The 19,090-nt window shown below is 35.4% G+C and overlaps 1 protein-coding gene across 3 annotated transcripts in view; it reads left to right on the plus strand.

Moving 5' to 3' along the window:
* The window catches only part of PIK3C3 (phosphatidylinositol 3-kinase catalytic subunit type 3), a 131,385-nt gene that overhangs the window by 10,607 nt on the left and 101,688 nt on the right, over nucleotides 1-19,090 (plus strand). For all 3 annotated transcript variants that reach the window (XR_747474.2, XM_010358790.2, XM_010358791.2), the window contains one exon: nucleotides 3,946-4,075. Coding sequence is in view for 2 of the 3 variants with exons in the window: in XM_010358790.2 (XP_010357092.1) it covers nucleotides 3,946-4,075 (130 nt within the window). In the remaining variant the exon portion in view is untranslated. The remainder of the gene's footprint in view (nucleotides 1-3,945; nucleotides 4,076-19,090) is intronic.

Genomic DNA, 19,090 nt, shown 5'->3' on the forward strand with positions numbered 1-19,090 from the left:
TTCACCATGTTGGCCAGGCTGGACTTAAACTCCTGACCTCAGGTGATCTGCCTGCCTCGCCCTCCCAACGTGCTGGAATTACAAGCGTGAGCCACCGCACCTGGCCTATTGTTCTTGACTTGATATTTTTATTTAACCCAACTTACTTTTTTTAAACTTCCACTTATTTTAAAAGAAAAACATGATATCCCTGTTGTACATGGAAAACAGCTATTATTTAACATTAGTGGGTAATAGTAAGACTAAATATAATGACTGACTATGCTATTAAATTTTAGAAATTGAAGCAAAAGAATCCCTAGTGAATACACATGATATGAAATTCATTTGATTTGCAAAATATGCATACAATATCTGCAAAAAAAGTCCTTTAATTAGAATGGTTCTGTTTTCCATAGTCAAATATAAACAGGATATTCAGCTCACTCTCAGCTTAAGGTGAAGATCAGGCTTTACATCATTTTCATTTTTAATCAGTTCAACTCGTATATAGTTGTAGGCAGTTATCCAAACATAACTAACATAACGTAAGATTTTAATACAGGTCTAAGATATTTTGAGGGGGTGGAGTGAAAAAAGACTAAATCACCAACTTGTATTCCCCCTGTGCTGGCACTTGTACTGACCTTCACCTCAGAAGAAGGAATTCTAAGAAACTCTATGAAATTAAAACAACTTTTTGTTTTTTTTTCCTCTCTGTCCTGCAGCCTTGCCCTGCGGGTGAGCTGCTTTGCATTGAAGAAAAGCCAGGCATTCCCTAGTCCTCAGCAGCTACAGTTCTTCTTGTGCAGCTTTGATTTGTGAAAGATGATGTTCAGGATGTTCCTGGTGCTACAGCAGAGTGCAGACATCTCCTTGTGCTGCTGGCTCACAGCTACTTCCCTGCATGGTGCTGCCATCCAGGGAGACAGGGCAATATGAATATTCTGGGTGGTCTCAGCAGGAAGCACGTGCAGATTTTCTTCCACCTGTCCTCAAAAACCATGCCATGTGCTACCATTCTTGTAACTTAGGGAAATGCTGCCTTAAACCATAGTTTCCTCAGATGTTTCTTATGCAGTGAAATAACGCCAACTGTCCCTCGCCTTTTCCCTTAAAGGGTTCTCACGTGTACTTAGTACTTTTAAATTGATCCTCAAGACATCTAGTATTGTAGTATTGGTAATCTTGTGACTATCAGCTCTTGCTCTTTGCTAATATCTGTTTTGTTTACGTGAGTCAGTGTGAGGCAGAGCTTATTGGAGAATAGTCTAATAAATAAATTGAAAGACTGATTTGTTAGGGATAAGGCTAGAATAATGTATCATCATTAATTTGAAAGCCTAGCTTGTGAAATTTCAAAGTAGCTAAAGAATGGATTGATTGTTAGGTTGAACTGGCAAAGAACCACACGCAAGCTGCGGATTTCTCTTGCAGTTGTTTTTTCTAAATGTGAATCCTGGAAGTCAAGGCAGTTGGTGCTGTAGTAGCTTGGCTCTGCAAGCTGGAATATCAACAGCAGCTGTTGCTGGTGCCTCTGCTGGAGTCAGAAGGAGATCCTGCTGTGCTGTTTCTTCTGTCTTGCCTGTTTGGCTTAATTTCCCAAGTGGACACGATGCTCTGAGCATCTTCTGCCTTGCCACCTGGAGGCTGTGTAACTCTCTGCAAAGTTCTATTAGTGTCAAAAGAAAGTAATATGTTCACTGCTCATTTGAGTCACTTGGCATCACCCATACCCTCCACGTCCGCTATCCTTAAATCTCTTCTTTAGCTCCATCCCAAGGCACCTAAATCATTTAGTAAACTGACTTCTTGCCAAATGTGCTTATTTTTGATTTAGTTAAGTTCAGCCAGCCAAAGTATTCACTGGGGGTTGGGAAGGTAGAGAGAAGGAAGGGAAGCCTTCTGCTATTTCTGAAGGTACATTTAAGGATATTTATTTAAAGTGATATTATCTCACTGTACATAGTTCCTTAGAGACTGCTCTAAGCAGGACTGCTTAATGTTGAATCTATATCTCAGTTGAAAGAGAAGGAAAATTAAAAGAGGCATGTATATGTGTGTTTTTTGTATTATAACTTACTTTTGATGTTTAACATGATAAATAAATATTGAGAATTTTGATTCATCACAGCCAGTTGATGCATTTTGTATGGGCCCATAAGATAAGCTTTTGCAAATACAGTTACTAGAATTACCTGGTTTATTGCCAACTTTAGAGACCTTTTAACAGATACGGTCTTTGATCTTATTGTGCTCATGAGTTTGTAACTATCTTTTATAGTTCCCAATCTAAATGTTTATGGCATCATTACTTATACACATTATATAATGTTTAGTGAAAATCTTTATTACCTTAGGAAAATCTATGAAGAAATTTTTTATTAGCCAGAACATTATAATAATGATTTGAAAAAATTTATGTAAACCATTAGCAGTTAAGGAGACAATTTATTTTTATTTTTTTTTTAATTTTGAGACAGGGTGTCACTTTCTCACCCAGGCAGGAGTACAGTGGTGCAAACATGGTTCACTATAGCCTCGTCCTCCCAGGCTCAAGCAATTCTCCTGCCTCAGCCCCCCAAAAACTACAGGCATGTACCACTGCACCCAGCTAATTTTAGTTTTTTTTTTTTTTTTTTGAGAGACGGGATTTCACCATGTTGCCCAGGCTGGTCTCAAACTCTTGAGCCCAAGTGGTCTACCTGCCTCAGCCTCTTAAAGTGTTGAAATTACAGGTATGAGCCACTGTGCCCAGCCTGTACTTTGTTTTTTTTAAAAAGTATTAAATGTGAAAGTGTATGAAATGCTTTAGGTTTGCCTGTTCATCTACACACACTTAGAGTTTTTTTCTTTCTGTGGCAATTTCTATAGTCTTTTTATTTCTAAGAGTAAGAAATAACTTATTGAGCTTTGAGTAGATGCTGTTTGAGTAGACTTTATGTTTGAAAATTCTTGTTCAAAAATATTTTTTAAAAAAGAAAACACATTAATAGAAGAACATCTTTGACCTCCCCATCAGAAAGAAACATGGAAACTTGGCAGCAGCATAATTAAAGCACATAGTTGTCTAAAGGTCTTACGAGTTTGTTTCATCTTTATATCTTCTTGGTAGCTTTTTGACAAAAACAGTACAAAGGTTATATATTGTTTCACTTTGAAGCAGGATAACCAAGCTTAGGCTGAATTCTGGCTATATGCTAAATTTTGATTTATAGACATGGGAAATGTTTTTGTGTGAATCTACTATTGTATTCACTTTTAGAACATGCCTTTTATGGAAAATAAAGGAGAAAAAACAATTTGTACAGCAAAAAGACTAGTAATAGCTAACATTTATTGACTACTTACCGTAGGCCAGTCACTGTTCTAATGACTTTTTACTTGTACTGATTTAATTTTTCCAGTAACCTTGTGGGATACAAGTCCTTTTTTTCTATTTTATAAAAGAGGAAACTGAGGTATAGGGAGGTTTAAGTAGTTTACCCTAGGGTTATGTGGGTAATAGCACAGCTGTGATTCAAGTACAGGCAGTTTGACTATATAGTCTACTGTAATGTCATTTAAAGAAAACAGTTATGTAATTATTTAAATTTTGATTTTAGTCATTGTAAATGTGACATTCTTCAATTGGTTAGAAGTTTGATCTCTGTTATTCCTCAGATCTTCACCAAAGTGATGGAATGTGTGTGCTCATTTCTCATCCTTCTCTCCTTCCACTCTATGTGTAGAATTCTCTGTCATAGTTCTGACTGCTTGGAGGAGAAGAGAATGGCATGTACAAAGCAGTGTGACATGGATTTTAGTTGCTTGGTTAATTGCTTTACATTCCACTGGGAGCTTAAAGCTTGGCAGTGGAGATACACATTTCCATGTGTAGAATTCTCTTTATTTTTAGGAATCTAAAATTTCCTGTAATGAACTGTATTAATTTACTTCTACCCTGAACATTGTCTTTTTCCCTAGCATGTTTCGCCAAGGGATGCATGACTTGAAAGTCTGGCCTAATGTAGAAGCAGATGGATCAGAACCCACAAAAACTCCTGGCAGAACAAGTAGCACTCTCTCAGAAGATCAGATGAGCCGCCTTGCCAAGGTAAAAAAAGTCATTTGGAACAGGTGCAAAGCTCTAACTGATGTCTATTGTAGTATATATACTTTGACATTATGAATTCTGTCAGATTTTTAAAAAATCTAAATCTAACGTTTAAATAATTGTTTTATTGAGATATAATTTACATACCATAAAATACACCCTTGGAAAGCATACAGTCTGATGGTTTAGTAAATTTACAGACTTGTGTAATCATCACCACTATATAATTTTAGTATATTTTCATCACCCCTCAAAGAAACCGTGCGCCATTAACAGTCACTCCCATTTCCTCCTCCCTGCAGTTAGTTCCAGGCAACTACTAATCTACTTACTATCTCTATGGGTTTGCCTGTTCTGGAAATGTCATATAAATGGTATCATATAATACGTGATCTTGTGTCCGGAAATCTGTCAGGTTTGAAAATGTGGAGCGTTGGTGACATTTTCAAGATGACCACCCAGTTTTTCTGGTGACATGGCCTTAAAGTTGTAAGTGTTACATGCTAGAGAAGCTTATGCCATTTGGAAGTGAAGATGACTTACACAATTAACTATAAAGTTTCTTTGTACGCGGATGACATTATTACCTTTTTCTTTGAAAGTTGTTTTAATCAAGTGTGAAGAAATATAAAAACTAAACTCTATTCTGTGCATAAATTGCAACACTGTCATTTATTTTGTGAACCTCCTTTCACAAAGCACTGTGTTAGATTACTGTTGAAGGATCCTTTTGCAGTTACCTGGTTAGGACAGTTTCTTGTAATTATTAGATGTACTTTTCTTTTGCAGTCTTATTAGTAGGAGTGCCTCTTGAATGTCTGGAGGAAGTTTTGATGCTAAGCTTTTAACAGCTTGTTGCCTTTACTCACATATAGAAAAAATCTTCAAGAATTAGTACTTGAGTTGGCTAGGCTTTGTGCTTCAACATAGAATTTTTGTGAAGCTCAATTTGTCTTTTTGTATTGCTCTTTTAAGGAAGAATGATGTCGTAGCAACCTGATAACTGTATTGACCAATATACTATTGTCTACTTCTCCCATCCATAATTAAATAAAATGTAATATTCATTTCTTCTACTCATTCTGAGATTTTGTATGCATTCTAACATGGGATGTAGGAAAGCTCTCAAGCTTTTCATATGTGTACCTTTAAGACTTTATCTTAGTGGTGATCTTTCATTTGAGCTACTCTCTGTCCCTTTTACAGACCTTGAATAGTTAATATAAATTTTATTAGAATCAATTCATTTATGGCTTGTGGATCACTATAATATGAAAAAGGTTGAATTAAAAAAGAATAAAAATATTTTAAAAAAGCTCTCAGATTGTCTTTTAAGAGTAGCCATTATGATTCATATTGTAGGTGAAATTCCAAGTCTGAGGGGGAATGGCCAGAGTCAAGAAATATAAAACTTTATAGTTGCACAACGTAACTACATTGTTTCTCTGTTAAACACATTATTTAGGCTTCTGTTCACAGGTTTCTAATTTTTTTCCCTAATTATTTTTGATGGAAGGTTTAAAAAATAATTTTTGTAACAACTGACATTTTTCAGGCTTCCGTGTATGGAGTATAATCATTGGAATTAGTCCCAGTTGGACTTCTGGTTTTTTAATGTAGCACAACGTTAATAGTATAGATTTCTCATTTTAATCTTTTGAATTTTATAGAAAAAAGATGTGACTTAATAATGATCACCTTTTTTATGATTGAAACAGTAACCCTTAATACTTGTTCATATTTTTCTTTTAGTTATTTGTGCACGTTAGCAACTGTAAAAATGATGACTAAGCATGTGCAGAGCTCAGTGAGGTGTAGGAAAGAAGTCTTCTTAATGTTTTTGTTAATTGGTAACAATCATCACCAGTCTAAATTCTTTATATTAGAGTATTCCAAGTGGATTCTGCTTTTTCAAGAGGTAGTTATTAAAATTTATGTGCTGTTTGTATTGTTCAGAGTGGTTAGCAGTTTTCAGGTAAGTTTTTATTGGTTTGTAAAATGGGAATAAAAATTAATGAGAGTGAGCAGCTTACAGTCCTCCTGATAATAATTGGAGCCTAGCTCTTTCCACATCCTTTCATCCCTAATAGAACTGTACTTTTAACTTCTGAATGGAGTGGAGACATCTGAGCTTGCTGTGCTGTGACAGCTTGCATTAGTATTAACTTATGTTCCCCAAAGACTAAACAGAAACCATCAAAATGAGTAATTACTTTTTTAAAGGGGAAAAAGGCGTCCTGTTTGTAGCATTGTTAAAGAATTACTCCCTCTTTAAAGGAAGCTCTTTTTATTTCTTGACGTATTGGGCTAACTCGATAGTCCCTTCTTTTTGATATAGTTGCTTGTGGTTTTTGAGGTTTCAGAACTGTTATCTATCCCAGCTGCTATTGAAGAGAAATGTGTTTTAAAAATGATGTCTTAAGATTTGACAAAATTGGAAGGTTGGGCACTTGGAAACACATTATAGTGGGAAGAGCAGTGTACTGTGAGTCAGAGTTTTGGCCATTCTACTAACTTGGGGAAAATAATTTTTTAAGTTTGCAAAATCAGATGTTTAGAATGGACGAATGATTTTTATGGTCTCATGTAGCTCTTTATATTTAATTGATTCTAAAAGTACTGATATAGGAAATAACTGGGATTATCTACCTGGGTTTTATAGTTATTATCTTAGTAGAGAATAAAATCGTGGTTATTAATTTGCAACTTTGAATGTATTATTTTCAGGTCATTCCTTTTTTTCTGCAATGTGTATGCCTAGGGTAAAGTGTTACATAGGGCTTGCCTAACGTGAATAATGGGGCTTTGCTCTTAATTTTGTTGTTTGATTAGTGCTTGCTTTGTACATTTTTAGACAGACTTCCTGAAAAACAACTCTTCCTCACCTAAAACATGGTCTTGCCTTATACTTGAGAAAATATATTTGATACTTCTATGGTCTTAATTTACTCTCTTACTAGGGAGTAGGAGAGTAAGTAAAGTAAATTAATTTAGTTAATTTACTGACTTACCAGAGGGAGTATACTTTGGTACTTACATTCTTAAAATTATGTCCTTAACTTAGAATTATTTTGACTAAATTTTTTATTATTATACTTACATTCTTAAAATTATGCTTAGATACTTAAATTGTTCTTAGAGTTGTGCCACAGTAGTGCCAGCTGTCTTTCACTCTCTCTTTTTCTGATTACACATTTTAAAAAATTGTTCAGTTAGATTGTCACTCTCTTTCTCAAAACATTTTGAAATTGTGTTAGGTATAATAAACTTTTAAACATGGGAAAGTGTTTGTACGCTCCCTTTTTCCATTTTCATACAGAAGGAACAGAGATGGTAGATGTAATGTCTGTATTTCTCACGCTACCATTTTAAGAAAAGAAATTAGTATTCAAATATATGAGGGTTAAGTATGGTTTATTTCTTGTTGCACTTTCATTTTCCATCCAGTGAATTTACCATGATGGTTTCTAATTTTTGAGAAGACAGTTGACTTAAGACTAAAAAGGTATACATAAATCTTAATAATAGCAAAACAGTTTTACTATGCATGGTATCCATGAGCCTAAATAAGTAGCATAGTAACAGTCTTCAAACTGCAGTGTAAGAAAGTTTAGTCACTTGCAGAACTACTTCAGTCTTGGTTATCTAGGGATAATGGACAACAGGACTGTGAAATGAAGATTAACTATTTAATGGCCTGTGAAAAGACAGTGTTAGATAATTATTGAGCAAAGAACTTCCACTACAAGCCGGACTTAACCCTCTTCTGATTTATTGCTCACCTATTACAGTTGAATTCCGACTACAGTATGAATAGCTGAAGTTTAAAAACCTGCTTTTCAAGTTTGACAATTTTTAAAAGTCCAGTCCTTCCAGAATGAGTTTAGCGGAATTAACCTTTCTCATGATTTTACATGAGCTTGTGAACATGCCTAATTTTGCTTTAAGGAAAAATGAGTATGAAAAAAGGAAGCAAAACCGCTTTCCTTAATTTAATTCTTACTTCTTAGACTTTTATTAGGAAACAGAAAGAAATGAATATATTTGAATAAACTATCACCCCCCCCAACCTGCCCCATTTTCTTCTTTTTCGCATTTCTGAGGTTCCCCAATTAATTTTTAGTAATACGGTGTCTTTCCGTTTGAATTCATTTGTAAAAATAATAAAAGACCAGACTTCTGGAGCATTTATTAAACTTTCATTGTCCATGACCCAGGCTTTTAGTGGTTGTGGGCCTTACTTGAACAAATTTCCCCATTGTTCCCATCTGCTCTGTTTTTCAGCCTGTCCTATTGTCAGAGTTTTATGACTAGAATGCATATCCACCTGGGATTTTGGTTGTGACTACCAAGCTTTAGTGTTTGATTTATATTTGAATCCATGTCTTTAGACATGAAAGGTTAGTGCAAAAACATGCTTCTCCACTGTCTGCTTTTCATTTTAGCAGCTCTGCTTGATGCCTTTGGAATGTGCTTCAGTTTCTGTCAATTTGATTAAGAGGAGGCAAAGAGAAAGGAACGATTAGATGAAACATGCTTTGGGTCTGTGTGACACAGATAGGTATGGGAATGTTGTTGAGTAGAATATAGAGGTGAACACTGTTGCAGGGAAGATGTGGTAAGATGTGGTGGTGTTTCAGGCTGAACCACAGAGTGCCTGTGTGGAGTCACTGTGGGTCCAGGGTCCAGACCTCAGGTTTAAATAGGAGCTGGATTTTTTAAGTTCATTTAGAAATTGTTGCTTGAGAATAGGTTCATGCCAACCACTTCTAAGAGTCATTTATAATCTGGAGTTGCGGTGTCTAATATGACAGCCACAAGTCACATGTAGCAATTTAGATTTGGGTTAATTAAAATTAAATAACATTAAAAATTCAGTTGTTCTGTCACTTTAACCACATTTCAAATGCTCAGATGCCCCTTGTGGCTAGAAGACATCTGTGGGATAGTGCACATGTAGAACGTTTTCATTATTGACAAAAGTTCTACTGACAGCACTGATCTAGAGTGCCAATTTACAAATTTGTAGGGAGTGAGTACATCTTTCTGGTAACCATATTACTTGTGCCTGCTATCTAGGAAACCACATTTCAAGGTACTTTGGAAATTTAAGTAGTCTTCATGATATTGTTGATTTCTTAGTTAACCATGAAGCAGCTGGAAAGGTTTCTGAGATATTTTTCTCAGTTTTGGGAAATCTAAAAAAGCCTTTTTTTTTTTTTTTTTTTTTTTTTTTTTTGGGGATGGAATCTCGCTCTGTCACCCAGCCTGGAGTGCAGTGGCGTGCGATCTTGGCTCACTACAACCTCTGCCTCCCAAGTTCACTCCATTCTCCTGCCTCAGCCTCCCAAGTAGCTGGAACTACAGGCACCCACCACCATGCCCGGCTAATTTTTTTGTATTTTATTTTATTCATGTATTTATTTTTATTATTATACTTTAAGTTCTAGGGTACGTGTGCGCAACGTGCAGGTTTGTTGCATATGTATACATGTGCCATGTTGGTGTGCTGCACTCATTAACTCATCATTTACATTAGGTATATCTCCTAATGCTGTCCCTCCCCCGTCCTCCCACCCTACAACAGGCCCCGGTGTGTGATATTCCCCTTACGGTGTCCAAGTGTTCTCATTGTACAGTTCCCACCTATGAGTGAGAACATGGGGTGTTTGGTTTTCTGTCCTTGGAATAGTTTGCTGAGAATGGTTTTCAGCTTCATCCATGTCCCTACAAAGGACATGAACTCATTCTTTTTTATGGCTACATAATATTCCATGGTGTATATGTGCCATATTTTCTTAATCCATTCTATCATTGATGGGCATTTGGGTTGGTTCCAAGTCTTTGCTATTGTGAATAGTGCCACAATAAACATACGTGTGCATGTATCTTTATAGCAGCATGATTTATAATCCTTTGGGTATATACCCAGTAATGGGATGGCACACATCTTCCACCCTCTGATCTTTGACAAACCTGACAAAAACAAGAAATGGGGAAAGGATTCCCTATTTAATAAATGGTGCTGGGAAAACTGGCTAGCCATATGTAGAAAGCTGAAACTGGATCCCTTCCTTACACCTTATACAAAAATTAATTCAAGATGGATTAAAGACTTAAATGTTAGACCTAAAACCATAAAAACTCTAGAGGAAAACCTAGGCAATACCATTCAGGACATAGGCATGGGCAAGGACTTCATGTTTAAAACACCAAAAGCAATGGCAACAAAAGCAAAAATTGACAAATGGGATCTAATTAAACTAAAGAGCTTCTGCATATCAAAAGAAACTACCGTCAGAGTGAACAGGCAACCTACAAAATAGGAGAAAATTTTTACAATCTACCCATCTGACAAAGGGCTAATATCCAGAATCTACAAAGAACTTAAACAAGTTTACAAGAAAAACTCAACCCCATCAAAAAGTGGCCGAAGGATATGAACAGACAGTTCTCAAAAGAAGACATTTATGCAGCCAACAGATACATGAAAAAATGCTCATCATCACTGGCCACCGGAGAAATGCAAATCAAAACCACAATGAGATACCATCTCACACCAGTTAGAAAGATGATCATTAAAAAGTCAGGAAACAACAGGTGCTGGAGAGGATGTGGAGAAATAGGAACACTTTCACACTGTTGGTGGGACTGTAAACTAGTTCAACCATTGTGGAAGACAGTGTGGCGATTCCTCAAGGATCTAGATTGTTTTGTATTTTTAGTAGAGACGGCGCTTTACCGTGTTAGCCAGGATGGTCTCTATCTCCTGACCTCGTGATCCACCTGCCTCGGCCTCCCAAAGTGCTGGGATTACAGGCATGAGCTACACCCCCTGGCCAAAAGGACTTTCTTTATAGTATCCTTTTAATTTAAATTTACTTGAATATGCTGGTTGTACTGCATCTTTTGAATAAACATTGACAGATTATCACAGTCACAAAATAATCCATGAAAATCAAGATTAAGATAGCAAGGAATTTTCTGGTCACGTAATTAATTTTCTAAAGTGGGATTAAAGTAGTTTGACCCACTATAATATTTACCCTTGAAAGAAAGTATTTTGCATTAATCCATTACATCAGACGGGTACTTGTCCTAAAGCACTGGTTAGAGGAGCCCTGAGATTTTAGTTTTTTGTACACGTACAAGTCTTTTATCTTCACCGTTGTCAAAGGCACACTTCTAAATGTTGAAGACCAAAAAAAGAAAAAAACTGTGTTACTAAGTTCCCGATGTCATTGTTGTTAGTGTTATTGTGACTATTGTCAAAGGCACACTTCTAAATGTTGAAGACCAAAAAAAGAAAAAAACTGTGTTACTAAGTTCCCGATGTCATTGTTGTTAGTGTTATTGTGACTAATAATAGTAACTACATTTATAATCACTTTGCATATGTAAAGTGCTTTAATATCAACAAAACCTCTTAGCATAGATTGCAAACTAAAATAGAGAAGGGATTAAGATCATGGCTTTAGAGACCATTTTTTATTCAAATCCCAGCTGTGATCTTGAACTAGCTACTTAACCTTTACCAAGTCATGAAATCCTCTTCTGTAAAGTAGGAATAGTAGTTATATCTATTTTTGGAGATTATTGTGAAGACTAAGTGTAAATGATAAAATATTTAAAGGATTTAGCATACTGCTCAGCAAATACCGAGCACTAATAAATGTTAGCTGTTGTTATTACTTTTTTACTTGCTTTTATTTGATTCTGAGAAGTGTAGGATTAGGACTTATACACTATATTGTTTTTAAATTCATGAAAAGATGAAAGCATAGAGAAGTTAAGCTGTTTATTTGTGGTTACATATTTGGTAACTTGCAGAATCAGCACCTAAAACCACGTCTTTAAATTCTTTGTGGAAATCTCTTTCCAAAATAAGTATCAGTGACATATGCTTAAGATTTAAGGATTGAGAAGAATGTGTTTGCATGAAGAGTGTTTTGTTCTTATTTAGAAGATTAAAATTGAAAACAGGAGAAAAGGTAACTAGAATATGAAGCAATGTCTACAGTGCAGGTCCTCAAGTATGGCATAAAAGGTGATGCCCATTAAGTCAGTAAACAGTGACCTGCCTATGGTAAGCATCCATTACATATTTGTGCTATGAAACAATTGGAGTTATGAATGATATATGGCTTTAGTTGTTACTAATACATACTTTAAAAGCAATGAAAAAAAACAGTAGATCTGCCTCAGCCTCCTGAGTAGCTGGGATTACAGGTGCATGCCGCCACACTTGGCTAATTTTTGTAATTTTAATAGAGACAGGGTTTCACCATGTTGGCCAGGCAGGTCTCGAACTCCTGACCTCAAGTGATCCACCCGCCTTGGCCTCCCAAAGCATTGGAATTACAGGTGTGAGCCACCATGCCTGGGCTAGAAATGGCTATTTTCTTTGTGTGATCACAAAAAATGATGCAGCTAGAAAGTTAGTAATGATGGTAATGAAGTCTCATTCATTCAGCTCGGGCTTTTGTCAGATTATTGACTTGATCACAGGATTATTTTTCAGAAGTTTGAGAAAAAAAGGGCACTGCTTCTCTAGGCCAATTTTTTGTTTGTTTTTGTTTCTGTTTGTTTGTTTGTTTGGAGACAGGGTCTCACCCTTTTGCCCAGGCTGGAGTGCAGTGGTGCATTCACAGCTCACTGTAGCCTCAGTCTCCTGGACTCAAGTGATCCTCCCACATCCTCTGGAGGAGCTGGGACTACAGGTGTGCACCACCGTGTTCGAATAGTTTCTTTTATATAGAGATGGTGTCTCACTAGGTTGCCCAGGCTGGTCTCAAACTCCCAGGCTCAAGCAGTCCTCCTGCCTCAGCCTCCTAAACTGCTGGGATTACAGGCATGAGCCACCATGCTGGACCTCTAGGCTAATTTACACCACTATAAAAGAAGTGATTAATGAAAAGGGAGTAACAGCAATTTTGCAAAGAAGTAAAGATGTTACATTATACTTTGGGATTGCAATTATAATCAAGGAGTGCAATAATGGACCAAGTTAGGGATATGTCAGTTCTCAGAAAGTTTGAGAAAGGCAAGATGTTCCATTGATTTGAGAACCTAGAAAGGAAGATAACCCAAAAGGACCAAGGGGTTCCTTGGTTCCCTTGGTCCCATTCTCAAGGGGACAGTTTGGCATGGACTTAAGAAGGTCTTGGATTGACATTCTAAAGGAAAAATCCCTAAAGATAACAGTATTTTTAAATATTTTTTCTTTCTTTTGAATGCATTAAAAGCACATTGAAGAAGTAGGTCTGTGTTAGACACCGAATTGGTTTAGTTTATTTAGTTGAATCATAATCTTCATCAAAGTGCCCTTCAGCCTAGAAGAGTTAACCAAATAATTTAGCTAAGTAGTAATTGAAAACCAAGATTGTTGAGAAGCGGTAGCATAAAGACACTCATTGATTTATTCAGTTTTCCTAGTCCTGGAAAGTTAACTGTCGTGGGTTTTAACATTATGTATTTAAAATTTATATTTTTATCATAGAACAATTCAAATAGAAAAATACACAGAAGCATGTAATAGATGTCCATGTATTCACTATCAGGATTGAATATATGTTAACATTTTGCCTTGTTTCACATTTAAAAAAAAAAGATTTAAGAATCACATAAGAAGTTCCCTCTTTTTGTTTAGTTTGTAATTTACTTTTTTAAGAAAAAAGTTAGTTTTTTTATATTTATCCTTGTTAATCTGTATGACTCATGTGCTTCCATTTAAACTGCTATTTATTTTTCCAATGTATGAGTAAATCAGTCTCTCAACTTCAAGTTTTTGCTGTTTTTAGTGGGTACAATGTTTAATAGAAACTGGTGATTCTGGAACAGTGTTTTAATAGAAACAGTAGTAGAGTCATCCTTGTTTTGTTCCTGAGTTTAGTGAGAGTGCTTCTTACATTTAATTCTTTGGTAAGATGTTGGCTATTCTTGGTAAATTTCTTCTTTCAGGTTAAAAAAAAGTCTTCTGTGCCCAGGTGCAGAGGCTCTTGCCTGTAATCCCAGCACTTTTGAGAGGCTGAGGCTGGAGGATTGCTTGAGCCCAGGGGTTTGAGACCAACTTGTGCAACATGGCACGACCCCGTCTCTACAAAAAATAACGATAAAAAAAATAAGCTGGGAAAGGTAGCGCATGCCCATAGTCCTCCGTACTCTGGAGGCTGAGGTGGGAGGATCGCTTGAACCCAGGAGTATGAAACTGCAGTGATCCTGGGCCAGGGAGTGAGACCCCATATTAAAAAAAAAAAAAGTCTTCTGTTATTTTTTAAAAGTTTACATGATGAATGAATATTGAAACTTACCCCCCAAAAACAAAAAATTGGGATTCTTTTGATCTTACCTTTTTTCCCTTTTAATTTGACATGTGGAAGAGTTAATAGCTAGGCATGTTGGTGTGCACCTATAGTTTCAGCCACTCAGCTACATGGAAGGCTGAGGCAGGAAGATTGCTTGAGTCCAGGAGTTTGAGACCAGGCTGAGTAACATAAGAGACCCCGTCTCTTAAAAAAAAAATTCACATGGCAGGCCTAAGGCTGCTGTCCTTAGAAGGGCCTCCTTGCAAGGTTGGCCCTCAGCTGATGTCTGAGAACTGATTTTCTGAAACAGTTCCTAACTGATACAGATGTTTCACTATGTCCCGACTATTTCCACATGTGATTTACAATGAGCACTTGCTTTCTTTCTGGAAGTCTAAAATTTTGGTAGTTGTAAGGCAGAGATTGCCGTTGTGACCAACTCCCAATAAAATCCCTAAACTCTCATTCTGAAATGGGCTTTTTAGAGCTGCATGTTTCCTGCCAGAGATGTGAATATACTTGGATGTCACCTCTGAAAAACTAAGATCAGTAAAGGTTTTGGGTTTAGAGATATGATTTAAGAAGTGATTTTTATTATATACTGGACATCAGTTCTTGTTACAAATTCTATAATGGGTTAGCAACTTGATGATTTCTAAACCTGTACCCATTTAATGACATTTTGTAGTTAGATTTTGGAGAAATGAGAAACATGAAACTATCTAGGGAGGAGGTGTTTTGAAAAACGAAGGCATTATGTTTTATTTTACACTTTTAAGATTAGTAGAACTATTGAAACTGATGAAAGATTTAAATAATAATGAGATACCTTATAACTGGGGATGAAGACTGGCATCAAGATTTCTGAGGTACAGCTCTCACTGTAAGTTACAGCTTATTGAATAACTAGCTATTTCTGTATTTCTGAATATTTTTCATTGTTAAAATGTGGTCAGATCTCCATTATCTCTGCTGATTATAGGAATCATGCCATTATTATTATTATTCTTTTTAGCTATTCTGAAAAGGAAAATTAGCCTCAGAGACTATTTTGTTTATAAATTATAGCAAGTTGATTACCTGTACTTCTTCTGGATTCTGAATACACTTCCACCTTGAATAAATTATGTGAAGTAATGTTCATGAATAAACTGACATTCTGGATCAAATTAATTTAACAGAATAAATTGTTTAGAAGGACCTATTAGTAATCTTTTCCCCTTATTATTGTTACATAATTTATTGTTTTCAGAATTTAACACTTAAGTTCCTAAAATTGCTTTCAATTGATTGTATATGTTAGCACTTTTCTTGGGAAGTTGGTATTCTTTGTAAGAAATATCTATACTTGGTTAAGTCTTCACTTGGTTAGGTATATCACATAAAGAAAGTGTCCTTTCTCCATAGCTGAATCACTTAATGATTTAGGTTATAGCTAAAGTAGCTTGATAATCTTCAGTTTTCTGTTTTCTAATCAACTGCCCTTAGTTATGATGTCAACAGTTCATGCAGTGCAATATTAGACTAGGTATAGTAATTTAGGAGGGTGAATCTATCATCCTTAATGATGTAACCATTACCCCATGTAGGTAAATGAATATACAAAATATATACAGTGTTCTGTTACTATGTATGTATGTTATATTTACTTTTTATCCACAATATAAACAATTCACTTTGGGAGGCTGATGGGGGAGGATAACTTGTGCTCAGGAGTTTGAAGCCAGCCTGGGCAACATGATAAAACCTTGTCTCTATAAATAAAGAAACAAACAAAAAACAATTGAGACTTGACCATTTGTAATAATGACTATAGTAAAAATAATTTCATTTTCTCAAAAACAGTAAGAACACCCTTATTTATTTATTATGTCTGAAATAATGTACTTTTATCACTAGGAACAAAATAAAACTTCCGTCTTTTAAATGTATGTGTTTTAGAGGAAGAAAACTGGTGTCCTAAAGACTTGGAGAATACATTTGTTACTTTACAAATGAAAACATAGGATCCTAGATAAAACATTTAGGTTGGGCAGAAGTGTCTTACATTTTTTTCTTCCTCAAATGTTTTATAAATGACAAGAATAAACAACAGCATTATGATAAATGCTGAAATTATTCAAGGCTATCAAATTTATTCAGTGATGTCATTGATATCACCAAGTATAACTCTTAGATACAGGATTTTGTATAAATATCTGGTATAGCTTTTATAAACATAGCTTATTGCTTTGATTCTCTGTCGCCATTGAATTGTGTTATAACAAGGTTTTAGGAATATCTCAAAAATTTATTTTTGGTGCTACATGGGTAGCATCTTTTTTATTAATCACTTTGGTTTGCTTACTGCTAAGACTGTCAAAACTTTTGGATTTGTCTGGAAACCAATGATAGCAAGTAGACTAAATTAGTTTTTGCCAGTGTAAAATTGAGCCCTAAAACAGTATTGATTTATGTTCTGTAAATCTATTTTCTGTCTTTACAGTTATAGTTTCTGCCAGAAAAATAGTAAGACACTTTTAAGGCTAGATTTATCTTCAAGAAGTTTAACTAAATGAAACTTTTATGAAACAAATACTACTCTTCCTGAATAATAAGATTTACATGTACAGTTTGAAAGTAAAATTGAAGATTTGTGACCAAGACTTCATTAATCAGGAAGATAGAAGAAACCAGAAGAAACTTCTTTGCTTACCAAGAATTAAATACATAAACATATGCAAACTCTCTAACACGCACACGTACACGATTCTTTTTCTAATCTCAGTAGTTCAAATAAATTATCTTATACAACTGCATTTAGTCTGAAGTTATAAATTACTGCATAGCTTGGCCGGGCCTGGTGGCTCACACCTGTAATCCCAGCACTTTTGGAGGCCGAGAAGGGTGGATCATTTGAGGTCAGGAGTTTGAGACCAGCCTGCCCAACATGTTGAAACCCCTTCTCTACTAGACATACAAAAAAAAAAATTAGCCAGGCATGGTGGTGCAGGCCTGTAATCCCAGCTACTCAGGAGGCTGAGGCAGGAAAATAGGAAAATCTCTTAAGCCTGGAAGGTGGAGGTTGCGATGAGCCAAGATCACGCCACTGCACTCCAGTCTGGGCAACAGAGTAAGACCCTGTCTCAAAAAAAAAAAAAAAAAAAAAGGTACTGCATAATTTATATTTGATTTGAGATGCTTATTGTCTTGTTTTTTAAAAGAATTACACTTTTTTAGTAATAGAATTCTAGTGCACCATGCGACTATATTAGCAGACAAATAATGGTACTCTGTTCAAATATTTATTAATTTAGCTCAGTTCTATTTTAGACTCAAGAGAGGCATTAGAGTCAAATGAGTTAAGCTATGACCTTTAACTTGAGGGAGTTTAGAGGAACGAGATGGGAGGTAATTGACAAAATGCTACCCTGTGTAATCATATAAAGAGTTACTGGAAAAACAGTTTCTTGTATATAGTAGTACTAGACATTATTAAACACCTATTGAAAAATAGTAACATCTTCTAATTTGTATGGTTTTGTAGTTGGATCTAGGTGAAAGGCCCTTGGAAGAAAGTGAGAGAGCAATCATGTTTATACTTGGTTTTTATTTCAGGTGGTTAAGTTAAATTAATGAGATAGGGCTTTATTCTTTGAGATTTTATTATGAAGTAAAATTGCTTTATTTACATTATCTTTATAAAGGCTAATCTTTAGTGGTTTTCCCAACAGAGCTTTATCCACAATTAATTGTTTCTTAAATTACTTTAGCTTTTAAATGACTGATTTTTTCTTACTACAAAGATAATATACATCTTCTACAGTGGTAGAATATTGTTAAAGCACAAGGAAGACTATGAAAGTCACCCCAATCTACCTACCACTCAAAGATAATCACTGGCACTTTAGTTTTTATGCTTTCAGTAAATTAATAAATGTATGTGTGTTGTAGATGAATATGTACATTTATTTTAAAATTAGAATCATACCATATCTGTGTGTTTAATTGAACCTTGCTTTTACATTTAATGGTATCTCAAAATTGTTCTAAGTTATTGAAGATACTTCTACCACATAATTTGTAAAGGCTGGAGGGTTTTGCATAGTGTGGATAAGTCATAATTGATTTTAGCAGTCTTCTATGGTTGGATATTAAAAATGTTTGAAATTCGTGGTTCGTTTTCTGTTGATTTGAAAAGTGAGGATTATATTTTTAAGTTGTTTTTAGACAACTTACTTGATTTGCTCATATCCTGTATTTCCAAGTTATCAGTCATAAGGACTACTTTCATATCACTGTTCCAATTTATAATTACACTTTTAAGTGCTTACTATATTGAATGACTCACTTATGTCCACCTTGATGTTCTGTTAGGGCAGAGAACTTGCTTCTTTTGTTCAACATTCTATACTCATCTCAAGGACAGAGGACATGATGGAAGTTTGTTACTTAATAGCCACAAAGTTACATATATTTGTAGTGAGAGTGTATAAGGATTAGGGAAGAGTGACCAAGGGCAGGAATCTTTCTTTTTCTTCTCTCTCTCCAGCTGCCACCTCTTCCCCTGAAGCCCCAAAGCTCTTTGGGTGGAATATCAGAGTATACTTACATTGTTTTTCATTGTGTCTATCATCCTTTCACATAGAAAGCCTTTCAATAAGTATAAATTGGCATTGAATGAATAAATGCTAGCTTCTAGTGACCATTCATAGCTCTTGCACTCAGGAAC

The sequence above is a fragment of the Rhinopithecus roxellana genome, chromosome 21 (assembly GCF_007565055.1).
Source record: "Rhinopithecus roxellana isolate Shanxi Qingling chromosome 21, ASM756505v1, whole genome shotgun sequence".
Classification (NCBI taxonomy): Eukaryota; Metazoa; Chordata; class Mammalia; order Primates; family Cercopithecidae; genus Rhinopithecus; species Rhinopithecus roxellana.